This window comes from Ostrinia nubilalis, chromosome 19 (genome assembly GCF_963855985.1).
Source record: "Ostrinia nubilalis chromosome 19, ilOstNubi1.1, whole genome shotgun sequence".
Taxonomy (NCBI): Eukaryota; Metazoa; Arthropoda; class Insecta; order Lepidoptera; family Crambidae; genus Ostrinia; species Ostrinia nubilalis.
This window is the reverse complement of record NC_087106.1, coordinates 3,302,213-3,322,928: the sequence shown is the minus strand read 5'-3', so window position 1 is coordinate 3,322,928 and position 20,716 is coordinate 3,302,213. Positions and strand designations below refer to the sequence as shown.

The 20,716-nt window shown below is 35.4% G+C and overlaps 1 protein-coding gene and 1 long non-coding RNA gene across 4 annotated transcripts; one reads left to right on the top strand and one right to left on the bottom strand.

Moving 5' to 3' along the window:
* The first annotated feature begins 680 nt into the window (after window positions 1–680).
* On the top strand, window positions 681–4,140 carry LOC135081052 (uncharacterized). Its single transcript, XR_010259114.1, has 2 exons — window positions 681–977; window positions 1,114–4,140. It is a non-coding gene; the product is annotated as an uncharacterized LOC135081052 (long non-coding RNA).
* Window positions 4,141–12,916: 8,776 nt separating this feature from the next.
* Window positions 12,917–16,102, bottom strand: LOC135081061 (uncharacterized). Of its 3 annotated transcripts, none has more exons than XM_063975782.1 (6): window positions 15,349–16,102; window positions 14,870–15,114; window positions 14,598–14,651; window positions 14,031–14,183; window positions 13,473–13,559; window positions 12,917–13,353 (listed from the first exon to the last, which is right to left on the bottom strand). In XM_063975782.1, exons 1-6 carry the CDS (start codon window positions 15,447–15,449, stop codon window positions 13,055–13,057), a joined length of 939 nt encoding a protein of 312 aa, XP_063831852.1. In that variant the 5' UTR covers window positions 15,450–16,102; the 3' UTR covers window positions 12,917–13,054. The 3 variants fall into 3 exon arrangements, with proteins under 3 accessions (XP_063831852.1, XP_063831854.1, XP_063831853.1); XM_063975784.1 differs by lacking the exon at window positions 15,349–16,102 and adding an exon at window positions 15,261–15,299; XM_063975783.1 differs by lacking the exon at window positions 14,598–14,651.
* Window positions 16,103–20,716: the final 4,614 nt, after the last annotated feature.

Here is a 20,716-nt window from a genome sequence, read left to right as displayed (position 1 = left end):
AAAATCAGGCAAGTTTTAAAATGCTGGCGTACATAATTATAGCCGCGTGGACTGATGAAATGAAGATTTAAAGCAAATCTTCGCACTTCGGGTGAAAATTTACTTTTGTTTGACTTAATGAAGTCAGAGCCATTATTAAGCACAGAAAGTAAATCCGCTGCTTCCTGGTTGATGAATCGCTTTATTTATGATTTGCCGTATCTATTGCATGTTCAACTATAGATGCCGGACGACCATTAGGTGTAAAAACATCTGAATTCATTTCTAATAGGTCTTGGAGCTGTTCCGCATTCTTTACATCCAGTGACGATATTGCCGTACTGGGAAACAAGTGATCATAGTCTGCTAATTCGAATGACCAATCAAAGTAATCATTATTGATGGCTTCTTTTGCATCCTCATACAAGGCGTCCAATACTGGGCCCCAATGACATGCTATTGTTATTCAATTACGATTCCATTACGATTGAGACAAATTTGGTATTCTACTAAAACTTATACACAATATCAATGGAGTCCCCACTTCTTTATAATGCTAATTCAGGTGTTTATATTTCCAGTGTTGATGAAATGCCACAAGATGATCCTGGGTAAACTTAATTTTTTTCAATATTTTAATAGGCATGCAAAATTAATTACTGACTTTATAAACATTTTATCATTTCAGATCTCCTCAAATTGAGTTTATTGATTTTGAGCACCGCCCTGGGCCCTCTCAGGTTCTCAGCTTCGTGAGCCTTTGGTTCCAGCAGACCAGTCTGACTATACAGCCTCTTAGGCTTTAAGCGAGTCTGTGGAGCGTAGATTCCAAAGCCAACAATATCAGCCTGCAAGCTCTCAGGCTAGACAGATCTTTGAGTAGTCTGAGGAGCGTAGAGTCCAAAGCCAACAATCTCAGCCTGCAAGCTCTCAGGCTAGACGGATCTCTGAGCAGTCTGTTCCGCGGCGACGTCGTCGTCGGCGTCAAGAAATTACTGGTAAGGTGGTAAAAACCACAACATTCTATCTAATTTAAATATGTATATTTTATGCAGTATGCATAAAATTTCTATTTCATTTGTATGTGTTGTCAGTAGGTCAATATAAAGAATAAAGATAATAACTTTTTTATAGAACTAGAAGATCCGTCTTTGCGCAAGGCAACGGAGAGATTGGAGGCCTTGGAGCAAGCAAGTGCGCAAGCCACTCCAGAGCACGCACAAGCCAGAAATAGGCTAGCTGTTTTCATTAGCAGAAAGATCTTGAGCAGAGGAACTTAAGTTTTGTTTGTAAAACGACTGTCCAGTACTGCCATCAAAACCCCAAGATCCTTCGAAAACGCATTTTAATTATTTTATACCTTTACGATCGCAAAATTCAGTAAAACTTTCTTCGCATCTATGTAGAATTCGCTTTAGTGTATGTGTCAGCAACCCTTCTAATGAAACTGATGCTTCTATATCAGACACTATAATTTCTTCATTTGGGTAACAAGCTTTCCTTGCATTCAGAACTTGTGCGTAAGGTGGATAAACATCATATCCCCGACTTTTGAGATCTTGTTGTCTTTCTTTATAAGTCTATACACTAAATTGTCTGTCTATCATAATACTCAAAGCTTCATCCGGGGTGTAGGGTCGCTGTTCTGATGCTGATTTTAATTTATTACAAATCTCTGTAGCTTTAGATGGAAATTCAAGACATACTTTAATTAATGATTCTAAATCTTTAGCAGCTTTAGAGGTCAACTGTGGTTCAGACGATGTCGAAATAGCGGAAATAAAGGTCTTTACGATTTTACTTGGTGGTTCATTTTCAAATACTTCTGCTAGGCGCTTTTTGTTTCTTAGCTCCTGTCTGTAAGTCAAGATTTTGGGCTGGCAAGTACTCGAAGTACTAGGTTCTGAATCCGCATATTGTTCTGTACTTGTACTGCCAGCAATCAAACATGTGGTCCCCATGTTGTTGCGAGAATTTTTTTTCCAAATACATCTTATGTACCTTTTTAAACAGAGTTTTGTTGCTTTTGCAGTTTCTGAACATTTTCATTGTTTTAGAAAGAAAACTACTGATTATATTCATGAGACATTGCTCGTCGGTAGATGTTAATGACGGTTTGAAACTGTTTCCCATTTCTCTTTTTACTATTTTAAGTAATTCAGAGAAAGGAAAGTCTTCCGGTGATCCTAATTTTCGTATTTTTTTACTTTCTTCCGAAAAGCACTCGTATAAATGTAGTCTAGTGCATCCTCTTTGCATACTTGCGGCTACTTCCAGAGGCTGAGAAGTACCGGCTGTGGCGTCGTCCACAGCTACGCTTGCCACTCGTGTACCAACATGAGGGTTGGCGCCCTCATGCCCCTCTAGCATTAAGTCCTCCGGTCGAGGCCCGGACGGACATCCCTCAGCAGGTTGGGTAAGCCCCTGCTGAGGCAAAGCGGCGCCATGGGTCTGTAACGGCTCCATGGTGCCTCACCCCCGTTCCTCCAAGTTGCGTGTCTTAGCACGGGGTTTAGCTAAAGCCTAACGAGGGTGGACCCCTTCCCGTGCTACACACAACCTTTCATTGAAAAAATATCTTTTAAACGCTAATTAAAATTAATTTGACGCTATAAATTCGAGCAATAAAAAATATTACATTAGAGGAGTAACTATTTTATTTATTTATTATTATGAGACAGACAGACAATGGAGGCATAATATTAGCATCCTTTGGCCATGGAACCCTAAAGAAGGTGGAATTACGTAAGGTCAATTTTTGTGTCAACCCTAACATTTTGGAAAAAAATACTTTTTCTCGAAATTGCCGCCGAGTTAGAATATAGAAAAATTATAGGTGATAGAGCTTTTTTTAAAAAATGTATCTGACCTAAACAGAGATTCTACTTCGGCGTAGAAAAAAAAAATAATAATTCCTGAAATTTAAAAAAAATATATATTCTGTCGTTCCTATAACTACTTTTGAATAATTATAGGTGCAATAATATTCGCCATACACCAACCTACCTGCAATGCAAAGAGAAGCTTAGTGTGTACTTTTCTCGAAATAATAATAAAATTCTAGTTTGTCCCAGTAAAAGGTCAATTTTCTAAAATATTAAAAAAAAACTATAGCCAATTGTCACCTGGGTGTTTTAGTCTAACATTAATAATAAGTTAAACTTTGGATATCTATATAAAAAGAAAGTCGTGTTAGTTACTCCACTTATAACTCAAGAACGGCTGAACCGATTTAGCTGAAAATTGTCAGGGAGGTAGTTTAGAGCCAGGAGAAGGACATAGGATACTTTTTATCCCGTTCGAAATAAAAAAAAGTCTGCTTATTTATTGTCATTAAGGCGGAACAAAGTTCGCCGGGTCAGCTAGTTAGTGATAAAAACAGAATGTCACTTTTTGGGGTAAAAAAAAAAACACTGTGCTTAGGGGACAGGCTGAAAGATCCCTTTAAAATTATATTAGAGGATCAACTGCAAATGGTAAATCACGTCATAATTATGTAACATTAGAATATTAATAATTATAAAAATATTATGTTTGCAGAGGCGTAGTGAACACTTCATAGTTCGATATCATTTTAATTGCACTACTATTGTCCACAAACAACACAACACTGCATTCATTGAATTCACTGGCGAGTCCTCGGATGTACAGGAGCTCAGCAGCGCATAGTGCTGCGGCGACATACTCCGCCTCGGCAGTTGACAAGGCGACAGCAGGTTGCTTCTTGGATGCCCACGAGATGAGGTTGTTCCCATGGAACACTGCCATGCCACTCGTGCTCTTTCGATCGGACTTGTCTCCTGCCCAATCTGCATCTGAAAAAGCTGAAATATTATTGACATCATTTCTGGTATAAGTCAGTTTAAGATCCTTGGTGCCTTTTAAGTATTTGAGCACTCTCTTTGCTGCTCTCCACAGTTCTTCAGTGTGTTTATCCAAGTATCTACTGAGATAACTTGTGGCATAGATTATATCGGGCCGTGTCATCATTGACAGGTAAGTAAGTCCTCCAATTAATTCTCTATAAGGTACTGTATTAATAATCTTGTTTTCTGTTTCAGGTTGGAAGTTACTTGTCATTGGTGTAGAAACTGCATTACAATCAGCCATATGAAAATTTTGTAACAATTTGTCAATAAACTTTTCTTGTGATAATGTTAATGTGTTTTTTATTTCTCTCTATGTCAATAGCTAGGAAACTTTTTACATAACCCATGTCTTTGGCTTTAAATTGGGATTTTAGTTTCTGTACAGTTGTTTCTATTGTCTTTGAGTCTCCAATTATTAAAATATCATCTACAAATATAACAAGCCATATGCCATTTCCAGTATATAAACACACATCATATTTAGATCGCTTCATTTCTATGGACTCACAAAAGGATGATGGGCACAAATGTATGGAAAGTGGTACCCGCTCCAATAGCCATAACCAATATATATTTCAAAAGGCCTTTAGATGTAGGAAAATATCTGCTATGGGGCCAGTTCTAATTCACGTTTTGAAAGCAGTAATTCCACTAAGTATTATAACAAAGTATAACACAATCATCCATGTATACGAGTATGTACTATGACTACAATCTATTAATATAACTAAAAGAAGCATTAAAAAGGAAAGGATTATACCTACGACGAACTACCCAAGCTATTAGCCCTTGATTCTCTTTCATCATCATCATCATGATCATTTTAGCCATAGCACATCCAGTTGAACATAGGCCTCCCCCAATGATTTCCACAATGGCCGGTTGGTTGCAGCCTGCATCCAGCGTATTCCCGTTACCTTTATGAGGTCGTCGGTCCATCTTGTGGGTGGACTTATTGGGTCTTGTGGGTTTATTCACTTTAGCAACCCATAATAAAATCCTTAAGAAGTAATAAAATTCTAACCCCTTTATTAATAAAATTAAGTTACACCCTAGTTGAACTCTGGCTTAAATTGTCATTTGGTATGGAAATGTCATTTTAATCCATGGTTCATCCTAGGTATAACTTTTTATTAATAAGGGGTAGTAGTTCTTCAAATAAAAATATTTCTTTCACAATTATCCCTATAAATAATTATAGAGTTAAGGAAGGATGCTGGAGCAGTAAACCCTTGCCTCGCATAACCTAAGTACCATACGATGGACACGTGTGATACTTCGACTACACAAAAAGTATGTTTATCTTCGAACGCAACCAGATCTAAGGCTGGTGGCCATAATAAATGTTGTTCGTCTTGGTAAGACCTTTCAAATGACACTACAAACATAACTATTGGAGCCGGGTACCATTCTGAAAAAAAGTATGTTTATCTTCGAACGCAACCAGATCTGAGGCTGGTGGTCATAGTAAAAGTTGTTCGTCTTGGTAAGACCTTTCAAATGACACTACAAACATAACTATTGGAGCCGGGTACCATTTTGCCCATTGTCCTTTGTTTATTGTTTCATTCCAACAACGTGGTGCTTCTTTAAGTCCGTATAAGGCTTTTTGTAATTTTAGTACTTTTCCATTTTTATATTCATCCCTTCAGGAACTTTTATATATTCTTCTGCTGTTGATTCCAACTCTCCATTTAAGAATGCAGATGGTATATCAAGCTGTCGTATTTCCCAATTGTTTGTCATAGCTTGTGACAGCATTAATCTTATAGTTGTTGTCTTTGCAACTGGAGAATATAACTCCGAAGTGTTTGCATCAGCTTGAAACCCTTTTGCGACTAACCTCGCCTTTTTAGTTCCATCCTGTTTTGTGCGAAAAACCCATTTGGTTTCGATAGCCTTTTTTCCTTCAGGTAAGTCACTTTCTGTCCATACTTGTAGATCTTGTAGAGACTTAAATTCTTTATTAATTGCATTTTCCCAATCTTTGTCTTTAATGGCTTCTTTATATGTGTTTGGACTTTCTTTACTACTTAAGCAATATGCCATATACAACTCATAGTCGTCAAGATGTTTTGGTGTAACTCTAGGTCTTATTGGCCTCTCTGATTCTTCATCACAATTATTTTCTTCATTAATATTATCTTCCTGTTCTTTCATATTCATTTCTTCAACATTTACTTCTTCATTAGTATTAATTTTCATATCATTTTCTTCTTCATTACTCTTATTTATAATCATGTTTTTCTTTTCAGTTTTTCCTTCCATAACATTTTCATCTTCATTACTGGTAATTATTATTTTATATTCATTTATATTTTCACTGTCATTTTCATTCTTCCTGTAGTGTATGTCTGTTTCATCAAATGTAACATCAGTAGCAACAACTATTTTATTTTCTTCATAATCCCATAGTTTATACCCAGATCCACAATATCCAACCATAATCATCTGTTTAGCTCTTGGTTCCAATTTCTTTGGTTTTGGTAAAGTTACACACCAAGCTTTGCTCCCAAAAACTCTCAATTTTTCTAAATTATTTTTACCATACCATAACATAGATGGTGTCTTCCCATTTAGTGCAGTAGTTGGACTCCGGTTTAATTCATAAGCTGAACTGAATAAAGCTTCACCCCATAGTTCTTTTGGTAATTTTGTTTCAATTAATTTGGTCCTCACTTTGTTTAATAATGTTCTATTCATCCTCTCCGAGGTACCATTCTGTTGGGGGGTGTAGGGAGTTGTATACTCTATTTCTATTCCTTTATTCATACAATAATTCTTGAGCATATTCGAACTGAATTCTCCTCCATTGTCTAGTCTCAGCCTTTTTGTTTTCTTCCCAAACTGTGTTTTTATATATTTTATAAAATTTATTAAATTACTTTCTGCTTCACTTTTTCTTCTTAACAGTTTAACCACAGTGTAATGACTAAAATCATCTATTAATACTTGAAAGTAATGATGACCATGTAAAGTTGTAGGTTCTACTGGACCACAGACGTCTGAATGAATAAGATCTCCTATTTGCTTACTATGTCTCGACTTTGAATTATGAAAACTTCTTCGAGTACTTTTTCCTTCTATACAAGTTGTACACTTTTTATTAGGTACAGGTAAATTCAATGTTCTCAAATCATCATAATTAATGTGTCCCAACCTTTTATGCCAAATATCATTTCCATTTTCTTTTGAAATGTGAGCACTATTTATTACAATTTCCAAATCTAGAGTGTATATGTTACTCATTTTTGTGCCACTCAAATATATATCACCTTTTCTTAATGTTACATTTTCTTGATAAAAGATTACTTGAAATCCTTTTCTTGTTATGTTGTTTATTGATAATAAATTATGGGACAAGTTCTCTACTAGTAATGCTTCCAATTCTATTTCTATGTCTTGATATTTTGTGTTTAATTTGCCTTTTTTCTTCGCTATTAAAGTTTCTCCATTTGCTATTTGTATTTTAATTGGGTGTTTTAATTCTTGTATGTCTGTCATAAATTTTTCATTCTCCATAGCTACCATATGATTACTGGCTCCTGAATCTAAAATGAATTTATTTAATTTCTCCACAGTACACATGGCTAGAAATGCTAACTTTTGTCTATTATTTTGTGGTGTTCTGCCTCTGTATCTTGGACCTTGGCCCCTGGTCATGGTTCGGCCTCTTCCTCTATAGTTTCCAAATGAATTTCTGTAGTTCTGATTCGAATTTGTATAACAATTAACGGCTTTGTGCCCTTTCTTTCCACATTTAAAACAAGCCATAAAGTTAATTTCATGTATAGTTTCTTTGCCTTTTAATTTTAATTCCGCATCCAGCAGTCTTGATTTCACAAAGTCTAGGTTTAACTCTTTATCCACAGTCATGGTTTCCAGCGTTGTTATTACTGTTTCATACACATCCGGTAAAGTTAATAAAAGATGGGCCACCCTGTCCGTTTCCTCCATGTTATGTCCGGCAGCCTCCATGTCACTAATCACAGTGTCAAATGCCAGAAAGTGGTCTTGTAGATTTTGGTTATCTGTACATTTTAGTGATAATAAAATAATTTCTTCTTTAGATATAATTTATTAAATACAGATTTTCTTTCGAAAATTTCTTCTAATTTTAGTAACATTTCGGATGCAGTTTGCGCCTTTTTAATGATATCTATATATTTATCTGATATGCATTGCACAATTATTGACCGCGCCTTGGCGTCCTTAATCTGGAACGCTGTGATCTTTTTGTCGTCCTTTTCGTTCAATATGTCAAAATTAATTGCTTGGACTACACCTCTCTCTTCGAGTAGTTTTTATACGAAATTTCCAATGGGAAAAGTTCAATTTATCGGTCAGTTGAGGCATTAATAAATTTGTTGAGCCGGTAGCCATCTTTAAGTTCGACTTGATAGTAACAAAGAAAAGACGCACCTGAAAAATGTGAGAACTAACGCTTCCCTACGGCCTGTGCCATCTCGCTTAATAGCAAATTACACTCTTTATCACTTTTATAATATAATATCAGCCCATAACCTGTTAGAATTAGTTTAAATGAAAGAGTATTTAGTAGTGATGGGCCGACTATGGTCTTTGCCGACTAACCGACTAGCCGACTAATCGGTTTTCAAATTGCCGATTAGTCGGCCGACTAATCGGCAATGCCGATCATTCTAATACCTACTTGTCCGAAGAATAATATCTAGATTTTCTCAAAGAAATATGAATATCTAGATTTCTAAAGAGATAAATATAACTTCTTGAGAAACAAGTTTTCTTTAATATGAGAAAAAATAAAAAACAACATTACAATCACCTAACAGTACCTAAGGTAGATGTCATAATTTTCGACGGCGGAGGGGTCAGAAGAATAAGAATAAGAATAAGAAATTTATTCATAATGTTCATTACATGTCAAATTTTCAATATATTTTGAAGTGACAATATGATCGCCTCCTGCTGGGCTAGGATGCGCGCCGTGATATTATCAAAACGTCAAAATGTATGGGCAAAATTGCGCTTATCGCGGCACACATCCTAGACCCACTGATTCCTTTCCACCCTCCACGGTGATGGTTAGCGAGCTGGGGGCGTGGGGGTACCTACCCCCGCCTGCATAGCACGGACTACCACCACCATCGGATAGGCAGAGCCCGCCATACAGGTGGGCAATTGCCGGGACAGACTGTGATAGTTGATGGCTTTGTCCGGATTCCCATAGTTCTTCACACTAAGGCGATCTCAGAGGTTATTTATTTGAATATTCTTCATCCTTCCGATGAGAGGAGCCCCACATAATCTACCACTTCCCCGTAGCATAGGCATGCAATTCCATGCATTTTCCCCGAAAAAAAGTGTCAAAATTTTTATATGGACAAATTAGAAAGAAAGAAATATTTATTACGATGAACATCACTCAGAGAACAAAAAAATTATACGTAAAAAAGACAGAAATAGCACATCGCATGAAAACACGTGTAAATTAAATTATTTAGTGCGATGGCCAAGTCAATATATTTATGTAAAACGTTAAAGATTTCCTGGCCTGGACTTGGTATTACATGGATCTCACAACTTTTTACCGTAGAACAACTGAGTTGCGAGACTTGGTTTTTTTGACAAGTTTGTTTTTGATGGGATAAATATTACAAGGTACTAAAAAGTGAACTAAGCAGTGCCACCCTGTTACAACAGCGATGCCCATCGCAATGGGACTCCACTCAGCATATGTCGTGGCCTACGGTGGGGAAGGCTACGACGCTGGTTTTTTTTAATTACATAAACTTAACACATTTTTGATAATTTCCTGGTAATTTTAACTAATCTTAACTTTGTATGAATGTATACTGATCGCCAAAATTTTTAATCAAGTGAAACCACTTTTTACTGATTTTTTGCAGTCAAAAGTGGTTTAGATAAACGCCCTTGGTCTACCTCATAACTATCATGGTGATTATGAGTTTATTTCATTCACTTATTTAATTTTGTAATGCGCCGATTATAATCGGCATATTTTGCCGAATAGTCGTCACTAGTCGGCCGACTACAAATGATGCCGAATAGTCGGCTTTCCCGACTAGTCGGCGACTAGTCGGCCCATCTCTAGTATTTAGTTAACTTATTTTATTACGTCTTGCACAGGTCAGGTTACCATAGAGAAGAAAGAATATCCATACAAATGTCATCGAGTCTTCTAGCTGTCATTTACAATTTACACAGTATAAAAATCAATGATGCCAACATAAAATATTATTATTTCTCAACTTTCTTCAGCACGCATCAGTACCTCTAGTAGGAAAAACTTTCGAGTTCGTTTCGTTGCGTATTCAAAGTGTCATCGAAAAATTTTGTATGAAAAATTAAACAGCGCCCCCTAGGGCGGCTATAATATAGGGGGCGCTGTTTAATTTTTCATACAAAATTTTTCGATGACACTTTGAATACGCAACGAAACGAACTCGAAAGTTTTTCCTACTAGAGGTACTGATGCGTGCTGAAGAATATATTATAGCCGCCCTAGGGGGCGCTGTTTAATTTTTCATACAAAATTTTTCGATGACACCAAAGAGCATAAAAGAGTAAGAGACGGCACTCCATAGATATTTTTTGAGCTCACGCACACATATGCATTTTAGAGAACGACCCGCAAATCTTTACCAACCGCACAAACTACAGGCGGAGCTACCAACATAATGCCTTATTTTCTGACAGTATTAGTGACGTTCGTAATAACTTATCGATTATCGATACTTTGCTAGGGTTGTAATTGCATATCGATATCTAGTATAGGAACCTTCAATATTTTAATGATTACTATTTTTATTTTATACTATGTGTAAGTAAAACGAAGTTTTGTAACGTAAATTATTTATTTCGAAATAAAATAGGTATATTACAATAAGTATTGAACATGACATAGCAGTTGTAGGCATGAGGAATTATTGAAAATTGTAACAAAGTACAGAAATGATAATTTTGTAAACTTTTATTTTCACAACTTTTTCTAAGAAAAAATAGGATTTTTATTTATAAACATCTTTAATTTTCTTATCAGCTGATCGAACCTCAGCCTCAAGATTACTTTTCAATGCTTTGTTGCTGTGCTTTTTTACTTTTGTCAGCAAAATTGTTTTCAGTTTTTATGAAGCTGTCATTAATGATTTTACAACTTTTTCTTAGAAAAAGGTAACTTAATATTTTAAACATCTTATCATAAATTTCTTTATTATGTTGTTGACATTTAAACCAACTAAAATTACAATTTGTACTCAACATTAAGAAAATGAATTTTCCAACATTTTCCATATATGTATATCTGGTCGGCAATATGGTCATGATAAAATTGTTTAGCTTCATTTACGGTGGTACATAATTGAATTGTTGGATAAACGAGACTTTTTTTATCATGCCACCATTCGCGAAGAGATATATATGCATACAAATCATTGTCAACAGGAGTTTTCACGCTCAAACACTCTTCACAAATTAAACAAGAACTGTTCTGTAATAGTTTGGCAGCTAAATACCCGCTTACATATACTACTGGTTGGTTTTCAAGGCTACACAAATTTTCAATGGGCTGTTCTAAGTTTTCAGGGTCCGGGATAGACAACACAGGATAAAATTCAGTGTCTGTGGAATCTTGAACATTAATTTTTATTTCTGTTGTTTTTAAATTAGTTTTTAAAGTGTCTTTATATTCCAGCATATGTTTATTGTTGTCTGCTTCACAATTAGCACTTCTGCTATGAGGCACTTTCAGCCCAGTAACCATGCTTGTTTTAAGCGCTGCAGTAAAGTGCGTGATAGTGGGATTTCTATTGGTTACACTGTGTTGCCTAATGATTCCAAATAAGTTTTCCAGAGAGTCTTGGTTAAACTGTCTAAGGTTCATATATTTAAACCCTTCATTCTTTAACTTTTCCCAAATATCGTTTAAGGATTTGATAGATATTTGATATCCCTTTACGCATTTAACATTTTTTAGTATCGTGTTTTCTGCTGTTATAAATTTTATGGTTTTTAACTTATCAGTATAAAAGGTCCAAGACTCAATGTGATTACTTGATGTGGAAACATTTTCCCGGATCCCTTTCTTTACGTCATTTAAAGATGATGGACCATTTGTACAATCAAATAGTTTATCTAACTGTTCAATCACAAATGCTGTATCATTGCAATCAGAAACTTCTTTCCATGCCATCATTTTTAAAATAGCTGCCACGGTATTACTCAGAGCATGCGCAGCATACTTCACCCTCATCTTAGTTTTGAATGTTGGATTTACAATGGTACTATTCAGTTTTTTAAAATTTAAAAAATTTCTGTTGTGTTCTTCTGCAACTACCAAATGCCTCCATTGTGCAATTTTTCCATCGAAAGACATATTTCCACTTTTAAAGAAATTGTTTCGTAATGATTTGAACAAGTGAGGGATGTCATAGATTATAAAAATTTTGTCATTATTTACAGAGAAAAAGTTGCTATCTATGCCTTGTCCACAGTTTCTTTTTAACATGTTAAGAGCTCCTATATTTGTAGATCCCTGATCACAAACTATTGTTAGAACCATAAATCCGATTTCTTTTAATTTTTTGATGATGTCCGATATAATTTTTGCCAGTTTTGCTGTTGATATTGTGCCTTCCACAAAATAGTGCGCAATATATTGTTTGTATTTATGTTTAGCACCCTGTATCATAAACACTAACGCATGGTCTGCAATTTTCTTTTCTCGTCCCATGTTCTCGCCCTCTCCATAATCCACGTAGCCATCCACTTTATCAGCAATTTCGTTACTAATATTATAAATGCGAAAGTAACTCTGTCTGTCTGTCTGTCTGTCTGTCTGTCTGTCTGTCTGTCTGTCTGTCTGTCTGTCTGTCTGTCTGTTACGCTTTCCCGCTTAAACCTCGCAACCGATTTTGATGAAATTTGGCATAGAGATAGTTTGAGTCCCGGGAAAGAACATAGGATAGTTTTTATCCCGGTTTTTGAAACAGGGACGCGCGCGATAAAGTTTTTCTGTGACAGACAAAATTCCACGCGGGCGAAGCCGCGGGCGGAAAGCTAGTTTCGTTATAAATTATCCGTTTCTTTAACGCCATCTCGTCAAATATTAACGAGCAATATTTATTTTCCTTTGGCATACTTGATGCTTTTGCCTCTAACATATCAATTATATTTTTATTTATACCAGGCTCCATTGGTATATTTTTTTAAATCCTTTGGAGCGTTTTAGTGCTTGGTAGCGTAAACAGCTTTTGCATATAGCGGTATGCTTTAGGGGACCGTTTAAATATAGCCAAAGCATATATTTTGTTGGCTAAAGTCCACCTTTTTCCTTGTGACTTTTTTTTGTTATTCTGCACTACATCCTTTACTAAAGATGTCAGCACTTCCGAATCTAACTTGTCTAAATTCACTCTTGACTTCGCTATATTCCTTATTGTTTTTTTTGCATTTTGTAACTGTCGCCAAAGCCTCTTCTCTTTAATTGTAAATGTTGATGAAGTGTCTGTAATAAAAACATTTCCATTAGTAAAAAAAAACAACATAAAAGCAAATTGAATTGAATATTGCTTAATTAATCAGCAATTTTACTTAGTTTTTTAAATTAGGTATGTTTTATCTTACCTTTCATTTCAATGTTTTTCTTAGGTCTTTTATAACTGTGGACTAATATTTCTGCCTGTGCATCTTGATGGCAAATGTTTTTATCATCTGAAATATTATAAATATGCAAATAAGTTTAAAATTTATTTTGTTGTTTTATGAAACATATTATTTCCAAATCAATCAATCATTATCAAGTTTTAAAAAAATGCAAAGACAGGATAATGATAGCTCTTCTCATAAAATATGAAGCGTGGGCCCACCTTCAATAACAATGACATAATATTAAATTAAAGGCATTTAGAGGTTTTAATGTTCTGCATTCTGGATGCGGTCTGCGGGTATGTCAAGACAATCTGTAAGTGGTCGTGATAAGGCAATCAGTCACGTGTGCTTTGCGTTCTTTGTTCGTATCCGCACGGTCAAATCGCATTAATATAAAATGTACAGAAACCTAGAATGTTGTACATATAAGTTCATTTTGACCTGACTGCAGACTGCAGAATGCATCCAGGGTGGCATTCTTTAGTTTGAGGGAAGGCATATTTTAGAAGGTAAATAATTAGTTTGTACACTTACCATGAGTAATGGGTTTATAGGTCATATGTTCTGGTGCATTGGAAGTAGAAGGAAGAGGTTCAAAAGTTGTTTTCGCAGAAATACCAGAATCTGGTATATCCACAGCTCCCAAACATGTTGAATTTAGTTGTTTGGTTGTAGTTGTAAGGGGAACTGAAAGCAGATAATGAAATGTGAATTGGGTAATAAAATGTCATGTTCTTACCCAACTTTAGGGTACAATCAGTCTAGTACATGTCTTGCTCACATTAAAAATTACTAGCTTATAAATATTATTAAACTAGCTGACCTGGCTAATTAATGTAGATTGCCTAAAATTTTTCAAATTGGTCCGGTACTTTTTTTGAAGAATTTGTATTACACAAATTACTAAAGTCCCTCTAACTCAACACACATTCTAAGCTAAATTGTGTTACGATACGAGTGGGTTTACTACAATATTCAAGCTGTGGGGTTCTAACCCGCACTTTAGGCTATCTTGGCTTCGAGTTACGGAGCCGATCAAATACAAACAAACAATTAAATATTTCCTTTTTATATTATTAGTATAATTTTAGATAAACATACCTCGTTCAACTGGATTTGACTTCTTTGGAATGCAATATGAATGATCATAAAGAACTGTAACAAAGTATAGATATAATTAATAATTGAAATTATATATTATTTATTGATAAGCATACAACACATGTTTGTGGTTACAAAGAAAGAACCTTGTTAAATTGCATTCGGTTGGTTTGTTTTGGAAACCAAAAATTAATTAAGACATCTAAATAATTCAGAAAAATTGATAGATAGTAAATTAAATTTAAAAAAAATAATTGAAGTCATCATCATACCTGTCTTGAGGTTTTCTTTATTGGAGTCTTTTACATGAAGAGGAAACTCTGTCAAAACTTCATCTGGCAAGATGGGATTGCTCAATTCCAGTGTTGGAATAGCTGAGTTCTTCAGCCGAGTTCCTTTGGCATTGAAGGATTCAGGAGTGAAGTGCCCACCACAAACAAACTTCAGTTGGTGTAACTTTTCAATAGGTACATATGCTAAGTCTTCTATGCCAGCATTTTTAACCCACATTCGACAACTGAAATAAGAAATACCTATTAGAAAAGAAAAAGAATAACAAACTGAAATTTATTCATCAACTAATTTCTTTTAGTATTGTTATGCAATTCATTTACAGAGTACGAAACAAAATACTGAAATTAAAAATTGGTTATGGTTATTTACTGTATGATTAAAAATATTAATCCCAGCCTTTAAGTTTACACAATCAGTAAAATTATCTTGTAATAAATGAGTGTTATTAGAAACTTACCGGTCAGAATCCAGAGGAAACCTACTCAAAAGTAAGGGTGATCCACCACGACTTCGCCTCTTATTACAAATAACGCACTTCTTGTTGTTTCTACTCTCCATTATCAGTAGAAGCCTAAAATGAAATAGGTATTAATTAAACAAAGCCTATAATTTCTCTCCAACCAGTGTCAATGCCCTGGTTCATGCATTTACCAGTTTTGAAAGTACATTTACATTTTCATCACATAGGGTTGTTTTTAATGAAAAATAGATTTGTAATAGATCTAATATTTCAAGTAAGTAGATAACATACCCATTAAACAGAAAAGTAAATAAGAGTTTAAACTTCTGTAGAAGTTGAAACACAGCTTATTTAAAAGAGTCTCTATCTCACAAAAAACATAACACTGAACAGCAAACTTTATCACGCCCGATACGGAGGAACTTAATCAACTCAACGTAAACGACAGAAAAGTTTATTTACAGTAATATTGCACCAAATCTGAGAAAATAACTTCACACGAATCAATTCGCCGGTTTAAAACTCAAACTCAATTGACAGACATTTTTTTTCATTTGTCAAACTAACAATACTACCAACATAAGGACACTAACAATTATTTTTAGTATGGTGGTATTGATCCGCGGGTTCCCCTGCTATAGTGAAATCAATCCAAAATGCACTTTATTACTTAAGGGATAAGGTTGTATATCAATTGCTACATATAGAGACTAGTTTTTGTATGAGAAGTGTCTACCCACTGGATGACACTTTGAATACGCAACGAAACGAACTCGAAAGTTTTTCCTACTAGAGGTACAGGACGTTAGGCAACCGATGATGATAGCACTCACTAATTGCACCCAAATGTCGCATGTCCGGCTTTTAGGGTAAAATGTCCGGCCAAATGAAGCACATAGTCCGGCTTTTGTGTTTTTGGACCTGGCAACCCTAGTCACCGGCAATCGGCTTCGGTTTGCAATATTATGCAGCACGCAGCAAGCATTTACTATTTTCCCAGCAGTGACCGGGTTATAGTGCAAGGCTCGTGCAACTAGCAGACATCTACAAAATAACGTTATATTGTATGACCTTGCATAATTGTTATTTAAGTCATTTATTATTTATTGAAATACAAAACCTGACCCTGAACATGTTCAGATGAACCTGCTGACAATCCCACAGGATTGTCACTGGGTGCACTTGTCTGCTCGCTGGTGGCTCCAGGTCCTCTAATTCCTCCCCCATGTCTATGGCAATTAGTGTTCCCGGGGCCTATAGGCTTTTAGGCCTAAAATTAAGCCTATTTAGTTCTTTTTTTGGCCATGATAGACTACTAGGCTTTTAAAAGGCTACTCATTATAAAAAGCCTATAGGTTTTAAAAAAACCTGTAGGCCTAAAATAGCCTTTTAGGCTTTATTTCCGACTAAAGTCTTTTTCGAGTAGTAGGCTTATTATGAGGCTATAGCCATTATTCAGGCTATGGCTTCGTATGAATTAAACAAAGTATTTTTGTATTGCATATAATTTCTTTTTTGATATTTTTTTTTTTTATAAAATTTAACTTATTTCTTGCTTTTTAGTTAACTAATTATTACCTTGATGTTACCACCGAAGGTAGGCAGTACATTGAGACCATATTCTTCATGTCTAGTGTAAAATAATATTCCCTACAAAATACAGGTTACCATATCGGCAACCTAAAAAGACCCCCACCTTAAAAACATGAAAGAATACAACTATTGGTCTATTTGTACCTATAATATTTAAATAATTATCCTCCAACTCCTAAGCATTAAGTAGTTTTACCTTCTATCATCAGCTCATCAATAATTATGAGATCATGATTAATTCCAGGAGCGAATACTTGAATAACTTAAAAAGTTTGAAAAACGATATAAGTGCCTATAAAATTTGAGGGTTGCCCTCGATTTCCCTAGGATCCCATCATCAGATCCTGACTTGGTTACAATGGGACCACCTCAGAAGTGTACCCTATCGAACAAAAAAATAATTTTGAAAATTGGTCCACAAAATTGACGGAGTAATCGGTGAACATACATAGAAAAAAAATACATACAGTCGAATATAACCTCTTCCTTTTTTGAAGTCGGTTAAAAATAAATAAAATAGACCTAGCCTAAAGGACTAAAAACCTTTATAGGCTTTTTAGCCTTTCAAGCCTTTTAAATATGCGCCTAGCCTACAAAAAGGCTAAAAGCCTATAGTAATCGGGTGGACAAAAAAAAGGCTATGAAAAAGGCCTAGCCTAAAGGCCTAAAAGACTTTTTAGGCTTTTTTCCCGCTGTAGCCCCTAATTCATAGGCTAGCCTTAAAAAAAAGCCTAAAAGCCTATAGGCCTCGGGAACACTAATGGCAATGTTATGTAGCACTGCCAATGCCACAGTATACAACTTGGCATTCTAGAAGTTGACCGTGAACCCTGTTAGTAAACAGCGGAACCTCTGCTTCCACATCCCGAAACACCTTTCAATGGTGTTCCGGGTGAGGATCTGTGCTCGATTGTACGCTTCTTCGGCTTGTCACTGCGGGTTATTCACTGGAGTGAATAAAAAAAGAGGGCATATCCAGCATCTCCAATGAGCCGCCCACAAAATTCCCCCCTTTCGAATCTCTCCTTGATGGTGCTCTCATTAAATATTCTTGAGTCGTGTGTACCCCTCCACCTTGCCACATTGTCCCTTATCTTCAATTTGGCATCGCATACCACTTGGATATTCAATGAGTAAAACCCTTTTCTATTAATGTAATATTGGCTGGATAGCCCACCAACTTTTTTCATTCGTACGTGTGTACAATCAATGGCACCTATTGTGTGCCGGAAACCACATATTTCACGGAATCCAGTTATAACTTCTTGCTCACTCAGATTTCGGGGCATGTAAATAAAATCCTTAGCTCTTTTTGCCAATGCAAGGGCTACACGACGACATACGTTAGTGACCTTCAGGTTCAGAATGTCCAATTCCCAAAATGTCCAACGGTTTCAAAATGACCAATTCCCGGAATGTACAATTCCCAAAATGTCCAATTCCTAAAATATCCAATTCCCAATATGTCCAATCTACTATTATGATGGGTTTGTTAAATAAGTCCTCATAGCCTTTCTTAAACATATTAAATAAATAACCATACTTAAACCATAAATAATCATTTATTTATTTACAAATTATTCTTTCCTTTTTAGGTCAAAAGAAAAAAACACAAATACCTACTTGTACGAGCATAAAGTGCAGTAGCTAAAATTTTTTTCTACATTTAATACAAATAATACAATTTTTCTATGTTTATATGCCGATTTGCAAAAACTAATCGTCGTAATCGCATTCGTACATAAATATATTAATTACTATTTTTTAAGAAAGGCTATGAGGTCTTATTCAACAAATCCATCATAATAGTAGATTGGACATTTTGAGAATTGGACGTTACGGGAATTGGACGTTCCAGGAATTGGACATTTTGGGAATTGGGCATTCCGGGAATTGGACATTTTGAAACCGTTGGACATTTTGGGAATTGGACATTCTGAACCTGAAGGCAAATATTTATGATGTTTTTTACAAACACGTTGTTTTAGGATATAATTACTTATAGCAATTTTTATTCAAATAATACACTGAATTTAGCAGTTGACGAACGAAAAGCATTTTTAGGAATATTGATAATAATGGAAAACGCAGCGTGGGACGTCCACCCACAGCATCGAAATAAATGAATAACATATTATTATAATCTGAAATTTCAAGTCATTTTAGATCGCAATTAGACAAATTAATTGTCAGGGTTAAAAAATATACCGGATAAATCGGTAAAATAAATTTTAATGATCTATGGGCACCACAGTATTATGTCAAACTTATTTTATTTTATGAAATGTTTATGTTTATTAACTGTTTTAACCAAGTAGTAACTAAGTTATTTACGTACTACTAAGATTTATGATGTCAACATGCCAATTTACCAACCTTTTATTCTCCAATTTGGCTGAGAATGTACCAGTCATATAAGGTACAAATTTCCCTCACGCCACTTACTCTCACGCCACAAATTTCACACCTCCATGTCTCACATCTTTTCATTATAAATATATTGTCCACAAATCATGTAATTTACACGTAGACGTAGACGCTCCGCACACAAACTAATTGACAAATCGCAAGAATACCAACATAAAAACAGTAAATTCGACCTTCGTTCATTCGTATAATGCGATCAAATTAAAATGTTATCATATCTTTAAGATTCAATGTAGAGCGGATACTTTTTAATTTTTTAGGATTGTATGTTTTGTTGCAATGTTGACGACAAAAATCAACCTAACTTATGTTGTATGGAGTGGCGACAACCTGATTAAACCAATTCGGCGTGTTCGAACAAAGTGTTCATCAAGAATGTGTCTACGACGTCCTCGGAGCGTTTGCTAACATACAACACAATGGTTTGTATTTATAATAATTTCCAAATAACAATAATTCGTATTATGGTATAAGCACACTAGTTCATTTATACGAGCATTTCATTTTCTCTGAAGTACGGTGCAGGCGTAGACAGAGAATCCTATATTAGACAACTAGCTAGCGTGCCACCGAGTAAGACAGAACATTAAACCAGATTAAACGGTGGTGTTGCTACATTACAGCATTTACCCGTTCCAAGCAATAAGCAACATTTTTGGGTAGGGAGAGCTTGTCTAATTTGAAATGACACGCGCCGTGCGTACATTCGAAAGACAGTGCATTGCATGTTATTTCAATTTAGACTCTACGCAAATACGTTTCAGCTCGGAATGACAACTTCTCAAAATGACAACCGGGGCGCAAAATGTCCACTGCATGTAAATTGCATGTTATTTCAGTTTAGGATCTGTTGTTTCTAGGTTCAAATTTACATCTAAAAGATCTGGACTATCTGTTCCCCTTGCACCTTCCGTAACCGTATACGCATTTAATTCTGCTTCATACCGAGCTTCTGTGTGTGTTAAATTTTTTTTATTCATCTAAAGGAATACAATTGCCAGAAGTAATACGTTTTACTTCTCCGTGCACTACCAATTTTTTAAAGCACTGAAATTTAAAAGCTGTTGGATTATTATTATTGCCGCTCTTTGAGCGTATGGAGCTAAAAAAATAAGCAAGCAGCAAGAATTTTAGTTTTCCAGTTAGGATGTAGTCAGAATAGATTTCTTTTAAAGATTTTATGCATATAAGAAAACCACGAAATCCAACTTTTCTGCCCGCATGCATGCATGCGTGTGAACCCGAGAAACTTTGTAATTCTTTATCACAAAATTCTATGGCATCAGCAACAGAATTACTAAATACTTGCGCTGCCAGCTTTACTTTCATAATTTGTTGTTTGAAA

Bases quoted from the DNA above. Each gene is read 5' to 3' on its own strand.
- LOC135081061 (XM_063975782.1), bottom strand. From the start codon at position 15,449: ATGGAGAGTAGAAACAACAAGAAGTGCGTTATTTGTAATAAGAGGCGA. The intron at 14,652-14,869 runs GTATGATGATGA...ACTTTGTTACAG, and splicing joins TAAAGAAAACCTCAAGACAG to TTCTTTATGATCATTCATAT. The intron at 13,560-14,030 runs GTAAGTGTACAA...ATAATATTTCAG, and splicing joins CTATAAACCCATTACTCATG to ATGATAAAAACATTTGCCAT.